This window comes from Delphinapterus leucas, chromosome 7, assembly GCF_059928025.1.
Source record: "Delphinapterus leucas isolate spDelLeu-1000000601 "Yukka" chromosome 7, BTC_Dleu_Yukka2, whole genome shotgun sequence".
NCBI lineage: Eukaryota > Metazoa > Chordata > Mammalia > Artiodactyla > Monodontidae > Delphinapterus > Delphinapterus leucas.
Window position 1 is genome coordinate 99,661,734 of NC_143135.1, and position 25,310 is coordinate 99,687,043.

The 25,310-nt window shown below is 47.9% G+C and overlaps 2 protein-coding genes across 2 annotated transcripts in view; one reads left to right on the forward strand and one right to left on the reverse strand.

The window, feature by feature from the left end:
• Window positions 1-9,226, forward strand: part of GRAMD1B (GRAM domain containing 1B) — a 181,508-nt gene extending 172,282 nt beyond the window's left edge. The window contains exon 20 of the mRNA XM_022560200.3: window positions 1-9,226. Within this exon, the coding sequence (XP_022415908.2) occupies window positions 1-90 (90 nt within the window). The 3' untranslated portion in view covers window positions 91-9,226.
• The window catches only part of SCN3B (sodium voltage-gated channel beta subunit 3), a 24,265-nt gene continuing 5,053 nt past the window's right edge, over window positions 6,099-25,310 (reverse strand). The window contains exons 3-6 of the mRNA XM_022560204.3: window positions 21,639-21,802; window positions 18,872-19,097; window positions 14,117-14,255; window positions 6,099-10,532 (exon numbers count right to left, since the gene is read on the reverse strand). Coding sequence (XP_022415912.1) covers window positions 10,469-10,532; window positions 14,117-14,255; window positions 18,872-19,097; window positions 21,639-21,802 — 593 coding nt within the window. The 3' untranslated portion in view covers window positions 6,099-10,468. The remainder of the gene's footprint in view (window positions 10,533-14,116; window positions 14,256-18,871; window positions 19,098-21,638; window positions 21,803-25,310) is intronic.

Sequence of the window (25,310 nt, forward strand, 5' to 3'; positions counted from 1 at the left end):
ATGAAGGACTCACTCATCAATCTTCAGAACGGCATCAGGGCCCGTGACTACACATCAGAAAGTGAAGAGAAGAGGAACCGCTATCACTGACAAGGCAGGAGCGGGGGCAGCTGCAGGAGGCCTGTGCAATACATGTACATAGACCATATAAATATATATGTATAAATAGAGAGAGAATATAAATATATATATTATATACAGATTTTAAAAAGAGATGATGCCTATGTACCAGGGAGAAGGAGCGGGCCCGCCCCCTGTGCTGGCCGGCGGAGGGGCCAGGAGGGCAGGGACCACCTCTCAGCACCCACCTCCCCTGAGCCTCTTCCTCTCCGTCCTCTCGTCCCCACCCTTTCCCTCGCTGGCCATTCTTGGCTCTGAGAAGGGAGACGTGGAGCCAAAGTTATGCCTGTGAAGACCCTGGGGTTGTGAAAAGAAGTCTCAAGGGGGCATTGCTTAAGGTGCTTCATTCCCTAATCCCCTTTTGATTTGTTTCCAAAATAAACGAGAATCTTTTTTTCCCCACCCAACACTTCCCCAAGTGTTCTCTTGGGAACAAGGAAGCATCAAAAGCAGGGCGCAAGCTAAACTCTACCATATGAGGCCGCCCCCTGTATGTGGACCGTGCACCACGAGTCAGGTGCAGAGGACTGTGGGACAGCTGGGGAGGCTGCTCTGGAGGGTTTGGGCTTCGTAGCCACAGGCTCCTGAGGGCTTGTGTTCTGAAGGGCATCTCCTCCGTCAGCCCCTGTACCTTCCTCTACCCTGCGTGGGGTGTGGACCCGATAAGGGCTGGGGATTTCTTACTTCCCCCCCCCTCCCCCCCCTTCTCTCTGGTCTTTTCCCAGGCTGGATCTGGGTGAAGTGTCACTTTTTAGTGCCTAAAGCCCTATTTTTCCTCTGTGCCCTAAGAGCACATTGTTTATTCGTCAGGGTGGGAGCATTTTTGATCTTGTTAAACCTCTTTAGCGACTGTAAGCAAGTCAGGTCTGTGGCTCTAACCCCTTCCCTTAGAGCTCTCATTTGATTTCTAGGATGAATCAGGGTGTGTTCTAGGGCCTCCAGGGTTTGAGGGTGAATGCACTAGCCGTGTAAGAATTGTAGGGTCTAACCACAGAACTACTATGGGTCGCGAGCACCTATATCCAAGCACTCTTTGGCGGCCAGCCTCATTTCCTCTCAGCGAGGAACCAGCTTAGCCAAGGGAGACAACCGTCTGAGACACTTTGCACATGAAAGAAGGCCTAAGCCTTGGAGGGAATGGATTTGGCAAAGGTGCGTAGGTTTGGGCAGGAAAAAGCCAGATGGAGTCTGCCCCACAGAGGGCCATTCCAAACCCTGTTTCTGAGAGCTGGGAGTGGAAGTTCTGGCTGAGGGAGCAACCAGCGCCTTCTCTAGTCTCTGGCCCCAGAGAGGTATGAGACCACTAAGGAGTAGAAAGAAGACCATGGGTTAGGAAAGTGAGTCATCTAGGGCCTTTTGGGGGCTGGCTCACAGAACTGATGGCCCATCTGGGCAGGCTTACCATCCTTCACCCACTAACTACTATCTCTCCCTGTGATGACCCAAGGAGTCCTGCCAGCCCCAGGCAGAGCTTGTAGAGATTCTTGATCAGGAAAGGATTATACCAATTTGGCAAGGAGAGATCTTCCAGATCGCTTGTTCTAGTGGACCCCTTGGTGGAAGGGGCAGAGGAAAGAAAGGTAGATTTGATCACTGATCTAGCCCAAAAGAAGAGCATGTTGTATTCTCTTGGACTGGCCTGAGCATCCCACTTTAGCCATTAAAGAAAGTTTTTGACTCTTCAGTCTGTCTGAGAAGAGGGCCTCATTATTGCCCTAAGGGCAGGATGAGAAGACAGAAAGATACACACCCAGGCCATCCCCCCCAGGGGGAGTAGGATGAGATGGATGATTCCATAATGGTCATCTAGAATGTTGATATCCCTTCTTTAGAAAAGGAGATATGAGCAAATGGAGTTGCATGTAATCCTTGTGAAGTGTGCATATGCCCACAGGCCAGCGGCTCAAGATCATATCTGTCCTTGTCCCTGTCCGGGACTTCGAATGGGAGACCCTGGTGAGGGTCAGGGTTCATGGGCCGTGAGCCAAAGAAGGAGAAACAGTGCAGGCTGCTAGGAATTTTCTGGTTGGAGTAGCCAGAAGTCAAAATTATTCCCCGAAACTTTTGAAAGGAAAGGACAAGTGATAAATTCACTAATTTATTCCATACATATTTATTTATTTAAATTATTCAATTATTAAAGGTACCATATTGGGACCTTTGGGATGACTTTAAAAGGACTCTTTGCTGGGAGGAAAGTGCTGTAGTGGGCCTGGCTACGCGGAATTATTCGGCTTTTGCTTCACCTCTCGGGCCCCTCTCAGGGAGGAGTAGGTGACAGGGAGGGATGTCCAAGGAACCCTCTTGATTTCTGGGGTTTTGAACCCGGGAGACAGTGTGTGCACGTGGGGAGCATCTCTTGGCCTGCCTCATTTCTAAGAATCACGGATCGTTTGTGGGAGCTTTCTAGTCTAGTAATTTTTTGATTTTCAAACCAGGAGAAAACCAACAGCTGTGTTCACTCCCAAACAAAAGCTTTTCCCCTTTATTCAGGAACCTGTCAAAGAGAAGGGCCCTCTGCCCTAGCAGCTCAGTCTGGGAGTGAAACTCGTAAATAACATTGTGACTCATGGCTGGCAGCCCTGGCTTGGAAGCGAGCATTAAAACCACCATGTCTTATGTTATTTCTTCCAGCCAGGGCATTTTTTTGTTTTGTTTTCTTTGTTGTTGTTTGGCTTTTTTCACGTAAGAACTCAGTCATATAGGAGTCTTTCTGCGAGGACTCATGAGGTGAGACATTCGAGAGCTTGCACTCAGTTTCAAAGATTTTGCCGTTTCTAGACAGGTGAGAACAGCAGCGGGTCTGCACTCTACTCCTGCTGACTGGGGGGGAATTGACGGGACTGGTGTTGGAGAGGCCAGTCATGTCTGTAACTCTCTCCTTTCCCCCATCCCACTCCCTAGGACAAAGGGATAACATTCCAGGACAGCAAGGTCAGCAACTTAGAGCTCTCTGGAAGGGCAGCGAGCTGAGGGGTTCAGGGGACCTGGGCCTGAGTCCTGGCTCTGCTGTTGGGCAGGTCACACACCCCCACACACATAGCCCCGGTCTCTGAGCCTCTGGAGCCTCATATGTAACAGGAGGGGCTTGAGCTAGACTGTCCCTAAGGTGGATTCTAGCTTTGACATGATCTTGGAGGCTGGGTCAGAGACTGGCGAGGCTGGGCTTTCTCAAACTTGGAAGGTGCCTTGCCAGGAGAGGACAAGCCTTCTGGACTAGAGCCTCCCTGGAGTTTAGATGAGTCGTAGGGCAGGGTCTGGGTTCCCAGGAAATCCAGGGTAGTTAAATCTTCTTTACGTGCTAGGAGGGGCAGGGAGGTCCAATGAGAGGCGGGTGGGGGAGGGAGAGGGAGAAAGATGAAGCTTGCTGTATTGCTCGGTGTTAACCTAGGAGGGTGTTTCTTCCTTTGTTGGCCTAGTCTTACTCTGTAAGCGTCCTTTTGGACTTTCTCTCAGCTGGGAAGAGGAGGATGGTGGCAAGGACACTGTCTTGGATTAAGCCCACCTTCCGTCCCTGGGCTGTGAAGCCTTCCATCCGTCTATCCATCCTCCCTCCTTCTTGCTAGAGCAAACGGTGAAGAGAAGTCATTCCTGCTTCTACCATCTCTCTTTTGTCTCCAACTTTGTTGGGGTTTGGATTAAATGTGAAGCTTTGGCTAAAATCCTTGGGTTGCCTTAGAGCGCTGACACTAAGAACTTGGTATTACAAGGAAGGGGGAGGACCAAGAAAGCGCAAGAGGAATGCTTTGATAGAAGTGGATTCTCTCCATTGCCCTGTCTGTGACCCAAGCTTGACCATGTCCACACGTTTGCAGGCAGCACGTCTAGGGTGAAATCTTGGAGGAAGGATTAGGGAGAGAATCTTTCTGGACTGTGTGGTCTCAGAAGAATCCTTTCTGCGCCATACCATGCTGTGTCTTTAGCTCTTCAGGGCAGCCAAGGCCAGCCCTTCCTCCCTAGGGGCCCCCAGGAGAAATAGCGCTCTCCTCTCTTCCCCCAAGTGGTAGGGCACCCCCTGAGTCCACCTGCCCACTCCAGTAGGAAGCTTGAGAACCTCTCTTCCTGACTCTTTCCTCCTCCGTCCTTCGTCTCTAGGCTGTGAGACAATCATCCCATCCACCACTTAACATCCCCGACCCTCATCCCCCAGCTTCCAGCAGGCTGGCCCCACTCCCCTCCACCTCTAGGTTTTCTTCCAGAAGATGCATTTTTGGGTCCGAGAGGAGCACTTTCTGGAAGGCCACCTTTTAGCAGCCCTGCTTGCCTGACGTGCAGCAGGAACTTGCCCACCGTGCAGAGAGCTGCCCCCGCCTCCCCACCTCTCTGCCCTCCTTGTTACCTCACTCCTGCTCCAGCCGTGGCTGCGATGGACCCAGCCAGCTCCCTGTTTTGGCGTTCCGGGGGAAGCTCAGGGGTCTGGGCCATCGTTTTCTGTTGCGACTTGAGGTCCTCAGCAGGCCTGGAAGCCTGGACTGGAGCCTTGGCTGCTGGCGAGAAGCACTTTGCCTGCCAAGAGGAGTTGATGCCAGACGATGTACCCGACATGTGAAGGCATTAAAGAACATTGTCACCTCTGCCCCTTGGCCCTCCTTGCTTCTCTCAACACGATGAGACACTGCAGAAGCAAAAAATGGTGGCCTCCGCTCCAGGCAAGTCAGCTGGCTGTGTCTGGGGAGTTGGCCCTGGGCTTGGGTGCCACGCACTGAGATGGCAGAGTAAAAGCAAGCATTTTTGCCAGCGACAGTGTGTGGCTCCCCACATTTCTCTGTCCTGCACTCTAGGGCCAGACCACTCTCTGCATGGACCAGACCATCTTCCCAAACCCATGGTGCTTTCCCCCCAACTCAACCTAGACTCCAAGGTGGGGAGGGATGGGTCCGAGGCCGTTGTGGCCGCTGGAGAATCCTGACGTGGGGGTGGGGGTGGGGTGAGGCAGAGGGAGCATCCCCAACCCCTGCCCGGGGCCATTACGGGGAAGAACACAGGTTAATTGCAGTTGAGCTGTCTGGCCGCCTGTATTTGGAGCTATAGCTGTACTTTGCCTGGCGCTGTGCGCAAGGTCTAAAAACTTAACCGCTAGTACCTAGAGACAAACGAGGCTTCCCGGTCAAATCGTAATGTAAAGTAGCTAGAGCCATGGAGGTACAGTATGAATTAAAAAAAAAAAAAGTATTGAACTACATGTAATAAACGGTGTGTGTGTTCATTGCTTGATTCGTTAGTCCTCATGGTCCCAGATGTTTTTGGTCTTCCCAGGTGTGATCACAGCAAGCCCTGAAGGCATGTGTTCACAGGCACACACACAGACACACGTGCACAGCCAGCCATCTAGGACCTCCTTCCCAGGGGAGGGCGGCAGCCTGATGAAGTGGAATGGATAAGAAGTTTGGGAATCAGATCTGAGTCCAGATTGCAGCATCACTATTTACCAGCTGTGTCCTTGGGCCCCGACCATTACTGCCAACCTCAGTTTATTTTAGAGATAACATAAAATATATGTGTGTATATGTGTGTGTGTCTGTGTTTCTTAGTATAGTGGCTAGTACTATATGAAGATAATTTTATATCATTATTAATCAATCAATCAGTATCAATCAGTAGTAGTGTTATTCTAGGAGTGTATGGTAGACTGAATCCCAGTGACAATTTCTTGTGTAACTTTTCCCTTTTGGGGCCTTGGCACTTCTAGGAAGACACACACTGGGGGACAGCGTTGCTTTATTTCCTTAATGTTAGCCAACCTGGTAAGGGAGTGGGCCCCCCCTTCACTAGGTCTTCCTTGCTGGGAGCCCCTCACCAACTTGTTTGATGTCATTCAGGTGAGAACACTCTGGCTCTTGGATTCCTTTGTATTTGGGTAGGGAAGGAAAGAAGGGAGACAGTATGTTTAATTCTAGACTATTAAATGTATTTTTCATTCTCTGGGCATATATCCAGTGATTGTGAGTTCAGGAATTGATGTGGGCTGGGGAGGTAGGTAGAAGCCGTAGTATGTGTAGCAGACACACACAGTGGAGCAAAACCAGAGCAAGCAGTGTTTAGAGACACTTTATTGACATGAACAGGGAGTTTACTGAAAAACACCACATACAGGCATTAGGTTGTTGAGAGCTTGAGTGGTCAGGAACAACATTTCTCAAGTTCAGAAAAAGATTGGCTGTGGAAAATCAAGAAAAAGCCACACGAAGGTGACAACATGGTGACGAGTTCCATGGCTGTACGAATTCGCTGATCGTGTTTGGTGCCTCACAAACCTACAAGCGCTCGTCCTTCAGTGCCTCCCTCCCTGTCACTCTGCCCAAAAAGGAGTAATACCAGCTTTGAGGCTTAGCTGGCCTATGATAGGGGTTGAGTCTGAGCTACAGCTCAGACTCGCTTCAAATGTGCATCTACTGGGTCCTACTACAGCCTCAAGTAAGGGGAGGGGCGCCAAACATGGGTCGTCTGCCATGGTAGCGTTTTAGAGACTAGGAAAGGCTTGGATGATGATATTTTTAAAACCTAAGGGCGCAGGGCACACTCAGGGTCTAGACTGGTGCCTGACGCAGGGAGGGTGCTGAAATGCAGGATGAATGGATGATCGGAGTAATGACGCACCAAGTACTACACAGATACATTTGCCGTGACTAGGAGGACTCACTGGGTTGGGGGCTTTTCATTTACAAAAGGATGGGAGAGGAAGGTGTTTTTTGTTTTATTTTTCCATTTCCGCTTGGGAAGGAGAGCCAAGATATATTCTGAAATGGGTCTAGCTCCTTGCTGCTTCTTCCTGCCAAGATGCAGTTACACGGCCTTTTCTCTCTGATTTATGTCAGGTGGGTTCACAGATTCTGAGATGGGTATGTTTTCCTTTTCGATCCCGTAGTTTTGGGGGGAAAAAAGGAGCTACTATCTCTTCTCTTAACCATTCATAGCTCTATACATATTTTCAGCATATTCCTGCTCTGAAAAATTCCTTTCCTACTAACATTTCTAGTTTGGCATCTAAGGAGAAACCAGAAACTCAAGAGAGTCAGAAATCCGGGCGTGTGGGTGTTTGGGGGTGGTGACTCTAAAGGACAGTGCTTTTAGATGGACTGAAAATAAAGGCTGGTGTTGGGACAGGTGCTGACCGTCAAGGTATTTCCACACAAGAGTTGGGGCTGCGATGCAAGACTGAGCTGATGGCAAAGGTCAGTTGGGCGAGGTGCTCACAGGGCCAGCAGAGTTGAGCAATGAAGGTCATGGCTGTTAAGCCCAAGGGGAGGGAAAACCAGACCCAGCCGAGCTGGCCTTGAGTGAATTGTATTATTAAGCATCAGGGGAAATATCCAGCACCAAGACAACAGGTGGGGTTCCTAGAGTGATGGTAGCCCTTGAGAACATTTCTAAGCCCTTTAATAGAACAGCGTACCAGATAGAGCTTCCAGAGCAGTGCGCATTTATCTGGGTCCTTTGTAGGAATATGCGGGGGAACAGGGAGGGAGTGAGGATTTGAAGTAGGCTGGTGATCACAGTACCTTGTGGATTTATAGTCATGATCAAGTCTCCCAGGAAGGAGTTTAATTGCAATTCAGGAGAAATAATGAGGTACAAACCAACGAGAAAGGGGAAACGAACATGAGATTAAGACTGAAAGCACAGTTTTAGCATGGACCAAGAAGCAAAGTGGTAGAGGAGCAGTGGAGTGGGGTTAGGGGTGAGCGAAGATGTTTAACATCTCAGGACAAGCAAGAGAGACAAAGATTAGATGGAAGAAAAAAAAAAAAAAAGAAAAATGAGAGGAAAGGAAGCAGCTACGGTCTCAGTGGAAAGAGAGCTGGGCTAGGGCTCAGAAGACCTGAATTCCAGCTCTCTGTTTACCCACTATATGAACTTATGATTTGGTAAAGCTTCTTAGCCTCAGACAGCGTGTTTCTTCATTTGTTAACGTATTAGCAATATCCACCTCACAGAGCTAGTTGTGGAGAAGAAATAAGATAATTAAAATGCTTGGTAAATCATATAGCTTAATAAAGAAAGCATTAAAGATGAGAAGAGTTGAGAAGTTAGGAGGAGGAAAAGACTAGAGAAGATTACTTGTAAAGGATAAGAAAAAAAAGAGAGGTACCATTCAGCTTCATTAAAAATCACCCAGGAAATATCTGAGTTGGGCTTTTAAAAAGGAAAAAAAAACGTGCATTCTAGATCACAAGTTAGATGCGTGGTCTACTGAAGCAAGAGGGAAGTGGAGTGGTAGAAAGTAGTTTCTGCGGCAGGCTTCTCATCCACCATCCACGTGACTGGGAAAACCTCACAGTAATCCAGGCCTGTTTTCCTCACAGGAAAGTAAGGAAAATCTATATTCTGTCCCCTATTTCAGAGAGATTGTGTGGGAAATTACCAAAGAGAAAGGCCTTGAATTTATTGAAAGTATTTTCTTCGATAAAATCAGACTCTCAAATATGTAAACAAGGACTAATTCAAGTGCTTTCCCAGGGATGGCAGAGATGAACTGAGTTTGTCAGGTGAGACCCAAAGCCAAGAGAGTGGGATCTTTCCCCATAGATGCCCCTGGATCTGAGGGACATTTTGTTCATCGAATCCCAGTCACTTTCATCTTCTCACATCCCATAAAGCATCCTTCCCCCTCTCATCACAAGGTGCAGGAGGACATCACACTTACACCAATTACTCAAAGTGAAACATGAGATATCGACTAAAATGTTTCCAGTGTTCATCTGCTCTCCTAACATCTAGGGGAAAACAAAAAAAACCTTGGACATTATGAATTCACAGGTGAAATATTTGGAAGCCACCTAGCCTGTCCCTCCTCTATCACATCACTCATTTGCCATCATCTATCTCAGGCTAAAAACATATGTCTTAGTTAAATGCCATTCCCGGATGCGTTCCCCTTCTGGAAGATGTCTCAGATTCACAAATCTTTTCACTAAAGAAATTCTTCAAATCTACCTCACATCCTTCTCTCTGCCTTTTTGGCCAATCTCTAATTACCTGAATCAGAGCTAACCTCATCCAGGCAATCCACTGCGTTCTGTGCCATGGCCAGACTCAATTTCAAAGTCTTTTCAAGAACAAAATTATCCCATCTCGGGAAGTGTAAACTGGACCGCGCCTTAGGCTTCTATCTGCTCCAGTTTATCCTTTGAAGTCTCTTATCAGTGGAGTCCTGTCTTGAGTCTCCGTTGCCTCCTGTATGAGTAATAATACTGACCCACAGAAATTTTGAGAGGAAGAACTTGGGAATTGCAGTCCCAGTGCCCACAGGAAAACAATGCCACCTTGCCATCTCCGGTGGTGCGTTCACCTGGCAAGGCACACACGTTGCCCCAGGAGGATCATGAACATGTTGTATGACTTCCCAAGTCCCCTGCCCTCGGCTTCTTGAAGTACTGACACTAACTCAGGCCTTTGAGGCCTCTTGGGATCTAGCCCTGGAGCACCATAGTCCAGAGAACATTTTAGTCCATGCTTAATGAACTTTCTATCACTGGAGGGCCTAGAAACGCATGCTTTGCTCTGATGCTCCAGCCAAGTGGACCAGGAACTTAGAAAAACTGACTTCAAGGAATCCCACTTCATGACACTCTTGCTTTAACCCAGACTAATCACTCCAGCTTCCTTCCGTTAAGCCCTCCATTCACTTGCGGCAATGGAGAATCAGCGGGCTCCAGCACATGTTCAAAGCCAGGTGGAGCACGGGGGAGGGGTCCAGTTGGCATGGGAGCTGCTTGCTTGAAAGCAAGGGCAGGCTGAGGTTGAGTCGTGTAGAAATGTTGGCTCCTTGGTTCTGGCAAAGTCTTGTGTGTGGAGGTCTGATGGAGTTAGCAAGTCAGAGGTGACAGTTCAGAGGTGAGTGGATGTATGATGAATGAACTGAAGGATGGACGCGTGAAGGGAAGTGATGTGGCCCCTGGGGCACCCTCCTGACGCTGTTGACATCACTGAACATGGGGTAGCCAGCGCTTCAGTGTTCAGGCCACCTACCAGTGATAAAACAGCTCACTGAGGATTGCCAGCCCAGTCCAGCCCAGCCAAAGGCTCTCTGACCTCATCCACGATCCTTACATAGGAGGGAGAATGGGGAATTATTTTTTGTCACTGTGGGTAAGGAGTTCAAGTTGCCCCAACACTCAGGCCAAAGCAACTCACCTTCTGAAGGACTTGAACCTCGCACAGAGCTCTATGACTACTTGGGCATCAACTTAAAGAAGTACCCTGAGGGTGGGGACTCTGGGTAGGGTAGAAATCTAAGGGACCAAATCTAAAGTCATTTTGGTTTGTGGGTGTCAAGGTCACTTGTACAACCTGCCTCCTTATCTACCTGCCCCTCCCTTCCCTGTACATCACCTCCGGTTTCCCCCTCCTATTCCTCCACTGGTACCGCAGAGTTCTCTTTGTTCTCCGATGGGATCGCCAGGTAGTCAGACCTGTTGGAGGAGAGAGGGGGGAAGAAAATCAGTGCATTTGTACCCAGAGGTGCCAACACAGGAAAAGGGAAGGAGCAAGGGCCCCAGGAACAAGGATGTCTCTAGAACACCTCTGCACTTCCTTCTCACCATGTTACCCAAGAGAAAATGAGAATGGCCCTTTCAGCAGACTAGAATAATAAATACTTTTGTTTTTTCCTTCCACCAGCAACGTATGAGTCTTCTCATTTATCCACATTGTTCTCAGGACTTAGTACTGTTAGATTAAATCAGCCAAACTGATGGATGGGAAATTACATTTTATAGATCTTTTAATTTTCCTTTCCCTGATTACTGGTGAAGTTGAGCATCTTTTCATAAGTTTATAAGCAATTTGGGTTTGTACTTCTGCAATATGACTTCATTTGCTTTACCAGTTTTTCTTCTGAGACATTTGTCTTTTTCTTTGATGATTCCATGTCTTGAAAATATCTTTCTTTTTTCTCTTATAATTTATTTATTTTATTTTTGGCTGTGTCGGGTCTTCGTTGCTGCGCGCAGGCTTTCTCTAGTTGCAGCGAGTGGGGGCTACTCTTCGTTGCAGTGCACGGGCTTCTCATTGTGGTGGCTTCTCTTGTTGGTGGAGCATGGGCTCTAGGTGCACGGGCTTCAGTAGTTGTGGCATGTGGTCTCAGTAGTTGTGGTTCGTGGGCTCTAGAGCGCAGGCTCAGTAGTTGTGGCACACGGGCTCAGTTGCTCCGCGGCAGGTGGGATCTTCCAGGACCAGGGCTCGAACCCATGTCCCCTGCATTGGCAGGCGGATTCTTAACCACTGCACCACCAGGGAAGTCCAGTATCATAAAATCTTTACCCTAATAGCTGTATAAGAAATCTTTATATCTGACAGGAAAACTCCTACCAGCCACCTCCCCCAAACTTACTGTTCTTTGAAATAGGCAAACTATGGCCCATGAGCTAATAAAGGCTGTTACTTGTTTAAAGGGTTGCACACAAACAAAATGAAAGAACAGTAGGGGACAGAGACCCTCTGTAGCCTGAAAAGCCTAAAATATTTACTATCTGACCATCCTCCGGCTTAGACTAGTTTTAGCCTCTGGGCTTCTGTATGACTTTTAAGATTCGCTTATCAAGTTCCTTGAACAATCCATTGGGTATTTTGATGGGAATTTTACTGAATTTGCAGATTAATTTGGAAGAGAATTGCTATGTTTGTAACAGTGAGGTTTTAGTCTTCATTTATTTAACTCAAATCTTTCAGTAAAATTTTGTAATTTTCTCCTTAAATATCTTACACGTTTTTATCAGATTTATTCCCAGGTACTGGAGAGTATTTGTTGCTATTGTAATTGAATTTTTTAAAATGTTTTAAATATTGAGATGTTTCTCTAAATTTTTGTGGCTGGAATTTAGGTGCTTTTATATTTATAAATATTTTGATCTGTATCAACAATCTTATGAAATGTTCTTACTAGTTCTAATAGTTTGTCTATAGATTCCCTTGGATTTTCTATATAGGTAATCATATTGGCTGTGAATGATAATTTAGTTTCTTTCTTTACAATTTTTACTCTGTATAGAATAGAAGCAGGTATCCTTGACATGTTTCTAATATTATAGGCAGTTCTTCTAAAGTTGCCACATAGATGATATTTGCTGTAGGTTATACTAGTTGCTGCCATCAATCAGTTTAAAGATGGTTGGTGTTTAGGTTTAGACTTACATGTATTTATCTTGCTCAGGACACATTGAGCTGCCCGAATCTGAAGAGTCATACCTTTCCTTAGCCACTGTATCTCTGAATATTGTCTCTCCTCCATTTTCTCTCTTCTATTCTAATCGATCTTCTCAATTTTTGTCTTCCTATTTCTTTGTGATATTCCACCTTTTTATATCTCTGGGCTTCATTCTGTGAAACTTCCTTATGTTTATCTTCTGGTTACCAGTATCCAATCTCTGGTGAACCAATCCATTGAGTTTTGAATTTTATTGACTGTATTTTTCATTTCCAGGTTTTTCTTCATTCCCGTTCCAATCTGCCTGTTCTTTTTTCTTAATAACTTATTGTATTCTTGTGTTTTGGTTCCTCCTCTTGTTTTAACTCTTTTAAGCAAATTTCTTTTCTATATTCTACCAGGTCCTTCTCGTGTCTGAAGCTCCCGGGGTTTAATCCTGCCATCTGTTACTTCTCTTGCTCATGCTGGATTATTTCCTGCTGTGTCTTTTAGTTTTGGATGAGACTGTGGAATCAGATTCAGCAATGCTTTATCTGGGGAGCACTGTTAAGCCTCAGAGAAAAGTGGGTCCCTTCAGAAAATAGTTTTTCATTTGCGTCTACATGGTTATCACTGTCTGGGGACTAATTTTTTTTTTTATTGACTCTCTCAGCTTAGAGGTTCCTGGATCATGTGGGTAGCATAAATTTAAATCCCAAACATTGTGAGAGCAGGCTTGTGGTTACCGGTTCTCAAGAATCTTTTATGTTTCTGCTTGGAGTCAGGCCAGGTAGAGACGTTTCCTTGGCTTTCCTCTGGGCTGGTGGACTGATGATCATTCACTCATCTATCTTTTGCACGAGCTGTAGCCCTCTGAGGATCCTGGTTCTGCTGGTGACCTCAGTTCCAACTCTGTTTCTTGTGCAAGGCCAGCTGTGGGTACTTCCTGTCCAAGTGTGGGCACTTCCTATGCTCAAGCACTGAAATCTGATCACCCAGGTCACCAGGAATGACAACCTCCCCAGCATATCCTTTCTTTCCTTCTATCTGGTCAGTTATAATTTTTTACTTTCCTGAGATCATAGATATCCTGAAACATGATACTTTATCAAGCGTTTCTAGGTGATAATAGCCTAGGGTTTTTAGCTTATCACCTCCACTGTGTAAATCTGTGAGGGTTATTTTCTATCTTTCCTCTCCCCAAATAACAAGCCAACGCGGCCCCTTAGACTCTCAGACCCCATCATCTGTTACCTGTGCTCGAGTGACTAGGGCCTTGGCGAAAATGGCCAAGGTACAGTCCGGACGTTGGAGCAGAAGAGCCCGTCTCTGGGTTTTCAATCACGGCCAAGCTCCAGGGGGAAGAACATGTTTGGAGCTCCTTAGCTAATAGACGGCAGAGCCCAGGTGGCCTGATGAGCTCTGTGGTTTACAGCAAACAGCTGAATGTGTCGGGAACAGCAAGGACACCAGACAGGCTTCGGTTCAAATCCCAGCCTCTCCTCTCATTATCTGTGTGGCCCCAGCAAGCCACTGAAGCTCTTTGAACTGCTTCAGCATCTATAAAATGGTCCTAATAATGCTAATGTCATGGGATTGTGGTGGGAGCTGATGGGCTTTACATAGTGGTTAAGAGTGCAGGGCATGAGTTAGCAGGCACGAAGTCAAACTTTGCTTTGCCTCTTATAATGGTCTTGGGCAAACTTTCCCAGGCTCAGCTTTCGCATCTGTAAAATGGGTATATTCATGCTGCCTACCTCAAACGCTGTTGTGAGGAAAGTGGAGGACTGTGTAAATTGCTCACCACCTCACCCATGAGAGCAGGCGCTCGGAAGGTGCGAGCTATCATTATTTTGGCATCTTTGGACTTACGCATTTTCTTGGGCTGCCTCTTCGGCCTTTGAGACCTTCCTGTAGCAATATATCATCTCGATGAGCAGCCACAGAGTGAGGAAGACCAGGAGGATGTACATCATGATTTCTGAGACCACAGAGGTGAAGTCCTCTCCAGCTGCAAGGGGGAGAGTGAGGCTCACAATATGCATGTCCAACAAACCCAGAGCTGTCCCTGAGGTCTGAGATATACGAGGCCTATTTTTAGGTATGTCTTAAATAAGCACTGGGTCTAAAGGAACGCAAGAGGGTACCAATGAGATTTAACATCCCCTAATTCTCCTGCCTGTCAGCTTTCTCACTGACTTTCTTCAGATGCTCTGGAGGGAGGCATGAGGGAGAATGATGGGTGGAGGAAGAAGTTATAGAGCTGGAAGGAATCCTGGAGCTGAGATACATGCAGCCGGGTCCCAGTTTTCCTACTTCCCGGTGTGTGAACAGTCATTTCCCTGATTTGAGACTCAGTTTCTTAATTTGTAAAGTGAGGATAATAATTCGTACCACACATTACCTAATGTATTTAAGGATACCTTGTGAGATGTAAAAGTCTGCACAGATGTGAGGCACATGTCTTAGTTGAGCCGACTCTGTCCTCTGAGCTTAGGGTGGTGGAGTGTGGTACCCCCAGGAAGAGGGCGTCGGAAAACATGGACAGGGCCACGTGGACAGTGCCGTCAGCCCACCCAGGGACCTGAGCATGTCTGGATGAGAAGCAAGGACGTTCCCAGCTCATCTTCCCTCCAGGTCATTCCAAACCCAAACAGAAATGAGGGTTGGAGAATTCCACAGATTAACCAGGCTGTCCTCAGAGTTCTACTTCCGGAACACAGATCTGATCCTGCCATATACCTACTGAAAACCTTCCAGTATTCCACACCACCCTCAGCATAGAGACCTGACTCTCTTAACAGGGCACAGGAGGCCACTCGCCGTGCAGCCTTCCTCACCTCATTTGCATTCGGTTGGCCAGCAAAACCTCTCTACTCATACACGCTGTGGTCTTTTGGGATCTGTGGACGTTTCTTCTTTCTCTTCCCTCTTCCTAGATTGTATCTCACACCCCAGTGCTACCTCTGTCCCAACATCGCCTCCTGCTCTTCAATCTCCCAACCATTTTTCTAGACTCCACTGAAGTCACCTCCTCTGTGAAGCCTTCCTCAACTTCTCGTGCAGTGATTATTCACGTTCTTCTCCAGGCACTTTTCCGTCCACCTATTATAACACTTCCCAGATTGTACTGTGATGTGCTTCTCTCTCTTCTCTACTGACTGTATGGTTACTAAGAACATATTTATTTCTGAATTATCAGCCTGTTGCCTAATCCTAGAATACTTGAAGTATTCAATAAGTATTTGTGGAATGAATGAATATAAATAAATATTGATCTCCCTTGTTTCCTAACCAACAAAAATGACAAATAAAACACGATAGGGAATTCCCTGGCGGCCCAGTGGTTAGGACTCGGCACTTCCACAGGCGGGGCCCAGGGTCAATCCCAGGTTGGGGAACTAAGATCCCACAAGTCGTGTGGTGCAGCCAAAAAAAAAAAAAAAAATTTTTTTTTTCATTTTAAAAAAATAAATAACTGAAACATAATACATGGCAAATGTCCCGACATATATTCCTTCCTAGTGGCAAGGAAGGCTGCAGCCACATCTCCCTTTGCTAGCTCTCAGCACCAAATTAGATTCATGGTTATTCATAGGGCATAAGTCATCCCCAAGGCCTTGCTCATTAAAAGCACAATATAGGCACAGCCATGACCTTCACCTCAGAGAAGCAGTCCAAGGGCTCCAGGATCACCCAGGTTTCCTAACTGGAGCTGGAGGTCACAGATGCAGCTTGAGGTACAGGAGAATGCCAGACACATCAAATGTCTTTTCACGGGCTGACAACGGTCTGGTTTGCAACGTGCTCAACTTCAAGCACCCTATTTCTTTCTTTTTTTTTTTTTTTTTTTTGCGGTACGCAGGCCTCTCACTGTTGTGGCCTCTCCCGTTGCGGAGCACAGGCTCCGGACGCGCAGGCCCAGCGGCCATGGCTCACAGGCCCAGCCGCTCCGCGGCATGTGGGATCTCCCCGGACTGGGGCACGAACGCATGTCCCCTGCATCGGCAGGCGGACTGTCAACCACTGCGCCACCAGGGAAGCCCCCCTATTTCTTTTTAAATGCAGTAGCCAGAAGTAGTACCACAGGAAGCTGTCCTCAGTAGCTTTATTTACCTCTAGGTGAAGAGAACTCAGACTTCTGTCTTAGAGCCAGGGGGTGAGAGCCTACGCCAGGATCAGTCCAGCTTGAGCAAAGAGAAGCAGGGAGGTTCTCTGGGACCACAGGGATGGAGCAGACGTGGGGAATGTGTCATGGTGGAGCGTGCAGCAGTATGAGAGCAGTGAATATCTGGGGGTGGGGATGCAGAGGGCTGCCAAAGGGGTCACGGGGTCGGGGGAAGAGAGAAAAAGAAAAAGTGGCAGGGAGTGGGCGGTGGTGGAGGGAAAAGATGCAGTGGAAACACAGGTAATAGAGGCAAAGATCTGGACCGCAGTCCTGCTTCTGGTGCTAACGTGCTTCATGTCTGGGCAAGCCCTCCTCTTCCAGAGCTCTGTCTCCCAGCCACAACATGAGGGCGTCAGAGCTGCACCCTCCCACCACCTGGGGAGTCATTTCAACTGACTTTCGCCAGACCGCACCCCAACCTGCTGCACTCACACCGCAGCAGTGGTATGGAGCCTTCTGCACTGAAGGAAAGCCCCCACAGCGATTCCGATGCCAGCTCTTTGTTCAGACCCCTGGACTGAAAGACAGCCAAGCTTCCTTCCAGCCCTAACGTCCCGAGGGGCTCTGTGGCTCTGATGACAAACTTGTTTTCCCTCTATTCTTACCCAAGTCTGGCTCTGGTGCCCGGCAGGCAGGCAGACTGGCTCCGCTTTGCCACCCTTTCCATGGCTGCGCAAAGGTCTCTGGAGGCAAAAGCCTTTGAGAGCACAAGGTGGAGACCGAGGCAGCTTCCTAGGGCCTGGCTGTCACCAGCCGACAGTCTCGAGGGTGAACAGCAGAGGGCGCCAGGCTCCCTTCCCCCGGGGGCACAGGTGTGTAAACAGAAGAGGATAATGGAACTTCTGAACAGAAAAATACCTTAGAGAGCTCCCAGTCCAACCCCCTCGATTCACACAAGAAGAGACGGGCTCAAGGAGGGGAAGAGGCTCATCAGGTCTGAGCCAAGTGGCCTGAGAGTCCCTGTGCACCATCTGGATTGACCTACCTTCCGTTTCAGTCTTGTCTAAATCATGACATCGCTCGCTCTGTTGTGCACTCTCGTTTGCTTCATGAATTTAATCACCATAACACGATAAAAAAATAAATACACTTGTGGCCTGAAAGTCGGGAATCCTGGCATCCTTTTCTAGGAAGAGCCTGGCTTTAATCTGACCTCTCCTTTCTTTCCTGCCCCACACCTTTTGCCTGTTCACTGACCTGCACCTTGGGGCAGCCATAATGCTGAGAACGTGCTGGAAATAGATCGTCTAGGAAGGGCTAAGTAAAATGGAGTCATCATTTAGCCTGGGTGAGAAAACACAAAGGGAGATGCATATATCGCTCCTCTGCCACATGAAGGAACATTTGCAAGGGGTGAGAAGCCACAGTACTCTGAACAGTGAGTCCATGGAAAGCAGAACAAGACCAGCTCTAAGTTCACCCTCAAGATTCTGGATTCGATCGCAACAGAAACTTTTGAGTTAGGTGGATGAAAGAACTTCCCAGCCTAACAAGGAACCAGCTGTGGGAAATCGGGAAAATTTAAAGATTGGAGAGCAAACCGCGTTTCCCCTTTTCATAGCTGAAAGTGAGGTTATATAACGAGAGACGCCACGGATGGGGAGGGGGTTGCTTGTATGACTACTGTAGAGGGAGGCAGAAGACAGAGACTGTCAGACTTTGGTTTACAGCAGTTGTTCTCAAAATGCGGTCCCCAGCAGCAACAGCATTTCCTGGAAACTTTTTTTGTCATGCTCCATCTACGGAATCAGAAAGCCTGGGTTTAAGAAGTCCTGCAGGGGGCTTCCCTGGTGACGCGGTGGTTGAGAGTCCACCTGCCGATGCAGGGGACACGGGTTCGTGCCCCGGTCCGGGAAGATCCCACATGCCGCAGAGCGGCTGGGCCCGTGAGCCATGGCCGCTGAGCCTGTGCGTCCGGAGCCTGTGCTCCGCAACGGGAGAGGCCACAATGGTGAGAGGCCCGCGTAACGCACAAAAAAAAAGAAGTCCTGCAGGGGAATCTGAGGCTGGCTGAAGTTTGAGCACCGCTAGTTCAGAGGTTTGTATGAGTCACAGACAAGAGGGTAGATGACCTCTAGAGAACCTCAGGAGATTTCTCTGAGCCCATTGAGTCTGAGATTCAGAGCAGGCCAGAGTAGGTGTAACTGTCTTGGCAGTTTTAGGCTTCAGGGAGGCTGTCCTCTTTCTCTAAAGGTGAGAGTCCAGGGACCGGGTCAAGATTACTGCACTATCATCTCCAAGCCTTTCTGCTTTGAGGAAAGACACAGAGAGGCAAGCTTTCGGGCGGCTTGCAGAAAGCTGGCCGCCCCAGGAGGACAAGCCAGTGGTGACATTTTTAGATATCACCACTCCAGATACATGGGGTTTTGCATTCTGCAAGGGCCTCATTTACGTGGAAACCCGCTGTCCTCCCTCCCCCGAGAGCAGGGCACCCAAGGGAGCCTGTGCCCTAGCCTTACCCTCCTCGGTGACACGGAGGGGGATCAGCCGGGTGGTCTTCACGAAGGGGCGATGTGCCTCAAACTCAAACTCCCGGGACACGTTGCAGGTATAGAGGCCGGAGTCGTTCAGGGTGACATTGAGCACAGTGATGGACACGTCCTGCAAGTCTTTGCTCCCGTTCCACTGCAGGCGTCCCTGGAAGGGGCTCTCCACCTCCTGGTGGCCGTTCCGATACTCATAGATCTGCAGGTAGAGAAGCAGAGGGTGTAGGAGAGAAGACAGGGTAGAGGTGGGGACAGGGCGGAGAAAAGGACCAGAATGGTGCTCGGATGTGGGGACGGGGACAGTGTTACCAGGGGGTCCCAAATGTGGGAGTGGGATGGGCATCTCAGAGGAGGGCAGGGAAGAGAGCAAAGACAGGGAAAGACGGGCAAAGGCACCCAGGTGTCAGGGCACATGGACAAGGCAGGAAGAGGTGGGCAGGGAAAAGGGCTGGAAAGAAAGAGGACAGAGGAAGGTGAGTGAAGTGTACAGAAGATCAGGAGAGGGAAATTGAGAGAAAGGAAGGATTGGAAGGAGGCAGAGAGAACAAGAGAGAAAGGTGTGTCATGGGGGCAGCCGGGGAGAGACTAAGGCAGAGAGGCAGCTTCATTCGTCATGAAGATGTCTGAGAGCTCCGGCCTCCAAAAGTGTCTCTCAGAGCTGGTCCCCTTGGAGGGGATGTGAGCAGTCGGGGCCAGGCCGCAGGAAGGGGACCCAGGCTGCTTAAGTGGCCCACATGAGCAGAGAGCTGCCAGCCAATGTGCACACATCAGCTCTTCCACTCTGGGCGAAATTAGATCTGAAATGTGGTCTCTACATTTCTCTTCTCAAACACTTCCACCTTCTGACATACCTTTTTTGTTGTTTCCTTCTACAGCTGTGCAGTCCATCTAGTTTCTGCTTGCCACGTGTGGCTACTTACATTAAAATTTAACTTACTAGGAATGAAATAAAATGTAACATTCAGTTTCTCAGTTGCACTAGCCACAGTTCAAGTGTTCAGTGCCACCTGTGGCTGGTGGCTACTGAACTGGACAGCACGAATATGGAACATGTTCATTGTCACAAAAATTTCTATTAGTGTTGTTCTGTATTTCCAGCACAATTTTTAAAGTTTCTTTTCCTCCATCTGAGCCACCTTCTCCTCACTTTGGGCAGGCCTGGAAGCAGAGCAGGTGGCTGGCATATGAACAGACCTGAGGCTCGTGGGGACCTTTGCATCTGGTCAAGACGTCCAGGCTCCTGTAACCTACGCGCTAGCCTCGGCTGCGGTCAGCCCTGAGCCAGGCACTAGGAAGCCTACTGTCCCAGGCCTGGCACCTGAGTGCAGCAAAGCCACATCAGAATGGCACATCCAGCCTAGAGTGAGAAATGAGTCCAGCTTTAGGAGAGCTAGACAGAAGGGCAAACAAAACCCAATTTCACCCTAATGTTGTGTCTCCATTAGGTCTTTGTGGGGAAAAACTTGCCCCCAGGAAGATGAGGCAGTGCAGCAAAAAGGGCTTTGTATCTGCTGTCAGACGACCTGGTTCAAATCTAAGCTGTCTTACTAACTTAATTTCTTTGATCCTTAGTTGCCCCATTTGTGTGTGTGTGTGTATTCTCTATCAAACACTTATACAGTACTTCTTGTATTCCAGAACTATTCTCGACGCATTAAAAATTATAGCACATGGGTCCTGGTAACAGCTCTGTGAGGTAGCTATGGCTTATACCCCCATTTTACAGATGAGGAAACTGAGGCACAGAGAGAGAGGTTAAGCAGTTTGTCCAAGGACACAGAGTTAAAATAAGTTGTGGAGTCAAGAATCAATCCCCATGGGCTTCCCTGGTGGCGCAGTGGTTGAGAGTCTGCCTGCCAATGCAGGGGACGTGGGTTCGTGCCCCAGTCCGGGAGGATCCCGCATGCCGCGAAGCGGCTGGGCCCGTGAGCCATGGCCGCTGGCCCTGCGCGTCCGGAGCCTGTGCTCCGCAACGGGGGAGGCCACAGCAGGGAGAGGCCCGCGTACCACAAAAAAAAAGAATCAATCCCAGGCAGCCTGGCTCCAAAGACAGTGACAATGTGAATAATGGTCATCCCCAAGTTGGTGTTCAAAGTATATAACAACCATTTTGGCACTGGCACCAACCAGTCAGAACTGACATTGGCCATGGCTGATCCCTTAGTTTCCACATCGTGGGAGGTCTGGAGGTTCCTAGCGGGAAGGATGGTGATGAAGCCACTTGGGAGATTTGGCACAAGTAACAACTATAGGACTATTTAAATATGTTACCCACTGATGTGTGTGTACCAGTTGCACATCAGTCTTGGTCATGCCTGACATTCTTGTTTCACTGAGATTGTGAGACTGAAATGAGGTAACCTATGCTATCTCATTTAATGACCCTTGGAGTTATTTCAATGTGAATTTAATCCATCCAGCAGGATGGTGCAGACGTTCGATGAAAACACCTGCACAGTGCCTAGTGGGGTGACTGGCACACAGTAGGCTCTAAATACTATTCATGCCTTTCTCCTTCTTACCCTGCCTGTAACCAGGAGTGCCCAGAGCTGGCCTGGAGCCCTCCCTTTCCCAGAGGCTGGGCTAAACTAAGGCTGTCAGTTATCTGCAGAGCAGCTGTCAGTGCTTTGGAGAGAAAGAGCCAGTGTTTGTCAGATCCTCATTCCCCAGGCTGTCGGGAGCCAGGCACACAATGGCAGAGGCCAGCGAAACAAAGGGCAGAGTCAGCAGTCAGACATACAAGGAAATCTTTACCGCCCTCGGGCCTGTAGAACCATTCCACCACCGTGGTGGCCTCAACGTCCTCCCTCTTCATGCAGGAGATGCAGCGCAGCTTCATGGGATTGCCCTGAACCGCCTCCGTCTCCGAGGGCACTTCCACACACACAGGGAAGCAGATACCAGCTGGGGAGAGCCCGGACGCCAGGGAAGGGACAGGAGGCGTTAGGGGAGAGGCAGTGGAGAACAAGGAGGGGGGAGGAGAGACAGAGAAGGCAGAATCATGAGACAAACTGGAAAACAGCATGCACGTGTACGTGTCTCCCCAGGTACACCCTCTCACAACGGGCAGAGATGAGCCAGCATTGACTGCAAGCCTCCCCGGAAGCAGCAGGGATGCGGTACAGCTCGTACCTCAGCTCTGCCCTCAAGGACTTAGAGTCAAGGTGGGAAACAGGGCACCCATGCATCCATCCATCAACCACCCATGCACCCCTTCATTCCACCAACACCCACAGAAATCTACTCTATGTCAGGCCTGACGCTGAGATGCAAAGATGAATAAAACACGCTTCACGCCCTAAAGACATTTATAGTCTAGCAGGGAACACATACTCCTGTCATAAAACCAGACCATGGTGAGTGACATACTAGAGGAGAGGCAGTTACTCCTGGCTGGGCTGGGAAGAGAGGAAGAGAAGGATGGTGAGACTTAAGGCCAGAAAGGTAGATCGGACCCATGTTGTGAAGACCTCTGTATGCCCTTCACAATAGGAGGGGTCACATGTTTTAAAGCCTTAGAGAGATGTAATCATATCTGTGTTTTATGGCAAATGTAGGTAATTCTGATGCATGGTGGAGGACGGAGCAGCAAGGAAGAGAACGGTGAGCTGACCCTGGGGCTGGGGCGATGATGCTTCACCCAAGGAGGAGAGAGACACACACAGTTAAAAATGAGGAAGGGGAAAAGGAGAAAATAATTTAAAAAATAAAATAAAAACAAAATTAAAAAAAGTAAAAAACAAAAAAAGGGGGAGTCAGATTGGGGGGCACCTTGGAGGCCACCCGCAGGCCTGGACTTATAGTTCCTGCCCTCTAGAAGCTCATGGCCCATTAAAGAGGGTAAGTACATCAGACTGAAAATTCAGAATGAATCAAAAGTGGGACGTGGCTGCCAAGAAAGCAAGTGCAAACGTGGGCTGTGTTATCAGATGTACACTGCAGGACAAAGGAGGAGCAGTTCCCCTGTGCGGTTCAGAGCAAATCTGGACCACTATGATCAGTTCAGGGTGTCACATCGTACGAAAGGAAGTTTTCAACGAGTGCATGTGCAGAGGAAAGCAAGATGGAGAAGGGTCTGGGGGCAAAGTCTGGTAAGAACAAAGCGGGGACCGGGAGTGCTTAGCTTGAACACCGACGCACCTGTCTTCAAATATTTGACGGTTGGCCTGTGGAAGAGAAAATAGATTCTTTCCAACTGCAAAAGTCACATGAAAGTAAAGCTAACTCAATTAAAAAAAATTTTTTTTTTCTGGTGCTGAAGCTGTTAACGAATTCGAAAGACTATTTGGTAAGAGAGTTTGCCTGTTATACAGAAGATTCAAAAGTGAGATGAATCACCAACGATTCTTGTATCAGAACTTCCAACCCCTTCTGAGGCTACCTTCTCATTAATAATAAAAACAGAACCCCTAAAAAATGAAATAATACACATAGTAATTTAAAAACTAGTCCACAGTGAATGGTCAGTCTGTTCCTCTACTGGCAGACAGTTCTTTCTAAAAGCAGAGAAAAGCTTTATTTAGAACTTAAAATGAGACTGACCGACTAACTATGAGTCAAAAAATGAAATATTTGACTCAGAAAGCAACAAATTTAATTTTTAGACATAGGGTTTAAAAACTAGAGGCACTATGATAAAATTTAACATATCAAGGTAAAATAAATTTTATTGGCTTTAAACTCTCAACAAGCGGGGGGTGGTTTTATCCGGCAGCCTGCAAGAGGCTCTCCTGCTTCTGCATATGGGTCATCACTTTAATCGGGGGAGGGTCCGTATCTAGAGAGAACTGATCAGAAACATTTTCAGAATATGAAGAGTTTGAAAACTTGAGTATAGGCCTGGTTTTAAAAAAAAAAAAAGCATGGTCTGTGCAAAAGTTTGGGAGTGGATAGAGGTGTAGAGTGTGCATTGAGAACCCCATGTAGCAGGGAGCCTCGGGGCACATTCATATTTAATGAGACGTGGTAAAGATGAGTTAGTTCAATGATGATGACTTCAGAGAAGAATAGGAAAGTGTACCAAGGAATGTATAGTTACGCTCATAGAGGCAGAAGAAAGACGGTATTGGGCAGCTGAAGGCTTGGGTTCGATGGACTTTTTTTGGCCGCACTGCGCAGCTTGCAGGATCTTAGTTCCCTAAACAGAGATAGAACCCAGGTCCCTACGGTGAAAGCACAGAGTCCTAACTACTGGACCGCCAGAGAATTCCTAGTTTGGTAGACTGTCTAACCTCTCTGAGACTCAGTCTATGCATCAACAAAATGCTGAAAATAATATTTATCTAATAGATGTGTCATGCAAATTCTGTGGGATGATTTCTACGAATGTGCTTTGTACGTTCGTTAATGTTATTTTCCTTCACTTATTTGTTCACTCATTCAACATACATTGAGTGCTTATTGTGTGCCAGGCACTGCTCTAGGCACTGAGAACACAACAGGGGACAAAACAGAAACCATCCCTGCTCTCAGGGAGCCCACATTCCAGTGGAAGGAGAGAGAAAATAAGCAACATTAAACTGCAATAAGTGCAATTATAAGAAAAAATAAAACAGAATAGAGGAGTTAGAGTGTGCATAGAATCATCAGAGACTCACTGAGAAGGTGATGTTGAGCAGGTGTTGAAGGAAAGAAAGGAGGGAGCAAGCTGTATGAATATCTGTGTGAAGGTGTGCAGAGGAGATAGCAACTCGAGAGCCCTAGGGTGGGAGTGTGTTGGCAAAAGCAAAAAGCACAATAAAGTACAGGGCACAAAGTGAGAGTAGGAGGAGATGAGGCAGGAGAAATAAGTCAGAGCCGGATCATGGCTGCTCTTCCAGCCCACAGTTAGATCTTTGGCTTTTGCTTTGAGTGACATGGGAGCATTGGAGGCTGCTGAGTGGAAGAATGACACGATTTATACAAAATTACCTGATCTGACTGCTATGTTGGGAATAAACTGAAGAGGTGAGGAAGGATAAGGGTGGAAGCAAAGAGAACAGTTAAGAGGCTGGTACAGTGATCAGACTGAGAGGTGGTTCAATGACTTTGCTTGGATGAAGGGAACAGTAGAGCTGCTGGGGCTTGAAAGTGTGTAGTTTGCTGGACTAACATCCTTGAATAGGTGAGAGGTGATAGCCTCTAGTGAACAAGTAGATGAGTTGGTCTTAAATATAAACACGGTTAGTTCATTTAGAGTTAAAGGAGGGAAGGCAGAATACACGCAGTCAGGATGGTGAGTAGGGCATGGCAGCCTCTCTTTGTTCTGAGTTGCCCCTGAGTAATCCAAGGTATCATCAGACAGCAAGCCCCACTGATCGCCTTCTCCTTGCCAAAGTCCGGTTTGAAGTCCTAATAAAGAACTCAGCTCATGAGGTCAATTTAATTCATGAGGTCCTGGATAGAACATTGCAAAATGGCCACAGAATCCTCT